The 4,199-nt window shown below is 32.1% G+C and overlaps 1 protein-coding gene across 1 annotated transcript in view; it reads right to left on the bottom strand.

Moving 5' to 3' along the window:
- LOC127745765 (endochitinase-like) overlaps positions 1-2,863 on the bottom strand; it is a 19,831-nt gene extending 16,968 nt beyond the window's left edge. The window contains exon 1 of the mRNA XM_052259490.1: positions 2,389-2,863. Within this exon, the coding sequence (XP_052115450.1) occupies positions 2,389-2,863 (475 nt within the window). The remainder of the gene's footprint in view (positions 1-2,388) is intronic.
- Positions 2,864-4,199: the final 1,336 nt, after the last annotated feature.

The raw sequence follows: 4,199 nt of genomic DNA on the forward strand, positions 1-4,199 counted from the left end.
CTACGAACCCGAGTTAAATACTTGAACCCAAGCCCTAAAGAGATCTTGGGCTCAAGTAGGGGCACTGTTCATACCCTGGCCCAATAATAAAGGTCCAGGTCCAAAAGAAAGGCTTAGTCCAGAGGATTGAGCCTTACTACGCACCGACCTGGTGTCAAGAAGTCGGTGTTGACTACGATTCGTCTTAAAGAAGTCGGGCACGAGATTAGCTGGCAGATAAACACTCATTCAAATGAGTAACCGTCCCTAAAATCTCTCCAACCGCTTCATCAAGCCATATCTTAACCTCCCTAAGATAATGGGACGGTTAACACCCTAAAGATATGGCACTACTCCAACGGTGGTTATTGGCTCACCACTATAAATACACTGACACCCCTCAGGTATCTCTAAGCCCAATACTCTCTAGACCTGCTAACACCCTAGCTAACTTAGGCATCGGAGTGTCTTTGCAGGTACCACCCCCCATTCATTCACGTACACAAGTCGGAAGGAGGCTCCTGCGAGCGAACCTACTTGAAAGCCACCCTCTGCAGACAATTGGGCCAACCAACGTCATCCATTCTATTAATCTTCGGTTACCCACCGTAACACTATTAATGCTAAGCTTTAAGTTTATTAAAAATTTATAAGGATGACACTACATATTTCAGTCCTCAATAAATTTTTATTGTTCTAAAAGTCATCTTTAATTATATTTAGGATTACGGAAATATTTAATAATAAAAAAAATTAGTCAATAACAATAAAAATTTATCTTATTTAATATTCATTAATTGTTGACAATTAATGAATATTAAATAAGATAAATTTTAATTTTTTTTTTTGTCTTTCTTAACATTACTATTATGATTATTAGTGTCACCGTATATCGATCATTAATAAATTCACATACTCCGTTTGCTTCAAGAAAAGATAACTAGATTATGGCATTTCTCTATAAAAATTAATGTATCCTATGAATGCTAAGCTTTAAGTCTGATCTATTAAAAACTTAATACGTAGCATTTGGAAGAAAGATAGAGATCGAGAGATTTAAATTAAGAGTCAAAAATTAAAATAAATCTTAATATTGTGTTTGGTGTAAAGTGGGAGACAAATACTGAAATAAGAATGAAATTCTAATTTAATTTGTACAAAAGGTAAAGTTGAAATTAATTAATTGAGATAGGAGTATTTTAGGTATAAAATATTATCAAAGTTTTGGTCTCCGTTTTAAAAAATTTTAGTCCCCTGCGTCTCCACTTTTTTGAGATAATAAAATACTGGAATTTTAAGAATAGATATTGAAATTTTAGTATCAATCTCTGGATCAATAAATATAATATTAAGTTTCAGTCTTCCAATCTCCCTCCTAATACCTCAAAACAAACGCTACTATAACACTAGTGACGCTTTGACATCCAACACATTTTTATTATTCTAGAAGTAGTGTTTGATAGTATATTTGATCATTAGTGTTACCATATATCAATGATTAATATAATGAAAAGATAACAAGATGTAACAGTTCTATATAAGTTAATGTATCATATCAATAATGTTAAGTTTTAAGTCTATTGAAAACTTAAAAGCATGACACTCGATTGTTTGGTATCCAACAAATTTTTATTATTCTAGATGTCATCCCTAATTGTATCTATGATTATTAGTCCCACCATATATCAATCATCAATAAATTCATATACTCGTTTTGCTTTAAGAAAAGGTAACAAAATTGTGGCATTTTTGTGAAAGTTAATGTATCTTCTCAATGCTAAGCTAAGTCTATTGAAAACTTAAAAGGATGACGGTTATAACACTTTGGTCTCTAGCAAATTTTTATTATTTTAAGAGTCATTTTACATTGTATATATGATTATTAGTGCCACTATCTATCAATCATCGATATATAGTAATACTAATGATCAAATATACTATGACATTTGGATCAAAATCTCCTAAAATAAAAAAATGAATTAACTATTATTTTATTATTATTTTATCAATTTTTTTTAATTTTAGACGAGGATCCAAATTCATGACCTTCTGCAGAAAAAAAATGTATCTTATTAATGCTAAACTTTAGCTCTAATAAAAATTAATAAGAATGATATTCATAATATTTTAGTCTCAAATAAATTTTTATTAGTCTAAAAAAGTTCGTCGCTTAGCTTAAAAAAAAAAAAGACTAATTTACCTTGTAATGATATTTTTACAAATTTAATTGTTTTATAATAAAAATTTATTAAAAACTTATTATTTGGAGGTCTTTTAGAAATTTACTCCACTCGTTAAATTTAAACCAATAATATTTTTTTAATGTCTGCTAGGAAAGTTGATTTAATGATTTATTCTAAAAGTATTACCTAGTTTTATTTTTAGATAATTCTAAAAATTCATATATACCTGTGGTTTCATGAGAAGTTTGACCCAAGAAAGCAGCAATCTCCCTCTTGCGGGTGGCGTCGTCACCGGTGGTGCCAAAACCAGCGGAAGTGCGAGCGGCGGCAATGAAGGCATCATAGGTATAGAATCCTTTCCCTGGACAGCTAGGATCATTCCGGTGCTTAAGCATCTGATCAAACATAGAAGAAGTAAGTATATTAGCAACATCGCCGCCGCCACTGCCGGCACCACCACCACCAATAGGTGTTGGTGGCGGAGGTGGTGGTGACGGATTTGAAGGTGTTGAACCTTTGCATTGGCTTTGGCAACCAGAACCACAATAAGGGTCTGTGGTACCACACCAACCCCATTGGCTACAACATAAACTGTTTGGGCATAATGCTCCATTTGCTTGTCTACCACATTGTTCTGCTTTTGCACCATGCAATAATATTAAGAGGCTTAGCATAAAATAAGGTAATTTGGTATTTCCCATTATTTTTTTTTTTTGTTTTAAAGAGAGGTTTAATGTATTGTGATTGATGCATGGTTCAGTATTTATAGATGTAGTATGATGAGAGACTAGATATTTGTTGATTTTCATAGTTGGCAGCTAACACTACAATGCAATTTCATTGATTGATTGCTCAATTTCTACTAGTATGTTACTAAGGAGATCAATTTTCAACAAAAGGAAAGTCCTATAAAAAGGAACAAAAAATAAAAGGAAAAGTATATGAAACCAATTCCTAATAAGTCAAGAATGGACAATTTAATTAATTATAAATTATATTAATAATTAATTTTAAATTTTTTAAATTTTAAATTTAAAAAATTTAAAATTGATTAAATAAACATAATTAAAATTTATAAAAATCTTCCTCTTCTCTCTCACATTAATCTACCCACCTCTAATAACCACACACACAGACCTCTCTCTCTCACCGTCAGAACCTCTCTGCCTCTGCCCTCATCTAAGACTCTCCAACTTCTCAGACTAAAAATGACGCAATAATGCATTGAGTTGCTGATGTTGCGATCCAAAGAGGGAATTGGTTTGTTGAAGGAGAGCCCAGTTTTCAGTGATGAGATCGTAGGAACCCATTTTAAGAACGACATCGGTGTTTGGAATGTGTATGAGAGTTCGGATGCCATGCATGTAAGCTTCTTTAGCTCTGTCACAGTCGCAGAATTGAAGGTCCCGTTGAGCCAAATGGGAGATCCCAAACCGAAGGCCTTCCCGGGTAGTGAAGAATATGAAGATTCACCCATAGGGAAGGTGCGTGTCAAAGAGATCACGTAGGTACCCTTAAAGTCGGTCTCTGACTTGCACTTGCTACAGGAATTGTTTAAGGAAGCAATGATGGAGCACGAATTGTCCTTGAACAATTACAGAAATATAAAAAAAATATTCATTTAATAGGAAAAAAATATCCTAATGCTTAACAAAAGAAATATCCAGTTATATTTTGGCAAAAATAATTAGATATCTATAAAATTAAAAAAGAATATGAAATTCTTAAAGAAATAGAGACATTCACATTTGCAATAAAAAAAAATAAAAAATATATAAAAGAACATCCATTCGGTATGAAAAAGAAACATTTCGATACTTAGCAGAAGAAACATCCATGTATACTAACTTATCTTTATTAAGATGAGTTTCGAGCAAGGTTCGGAAAACTGGACCGGTCATCAAACCGCTCTAATTACTGGTTCACTGGTTTACTGGTCCAACCAGTCTAACCGATGATTTAATCGAAAAAATTGTTTTAAAATAAAATAACAAATAAATTATAAATAAATATCCTAAAATATAATTATAATATAAT

Source organism: Arachis duranensis, chromosome 1 (genome assembly GCF_000817695.3).
Source record: "Arachis duranensis cultivar V14167 chromosome 1, aradu.V14167.gnm2.J7QH, whole genome shotgun sequence".
In the NCBI taxonomy this organism is placed as follows: Eukaryota; Viridiplantae; Streptophyta; class Magnoliopsida; order Fabales; family Fabaceae; genus Arachis; species Arachis duranensis.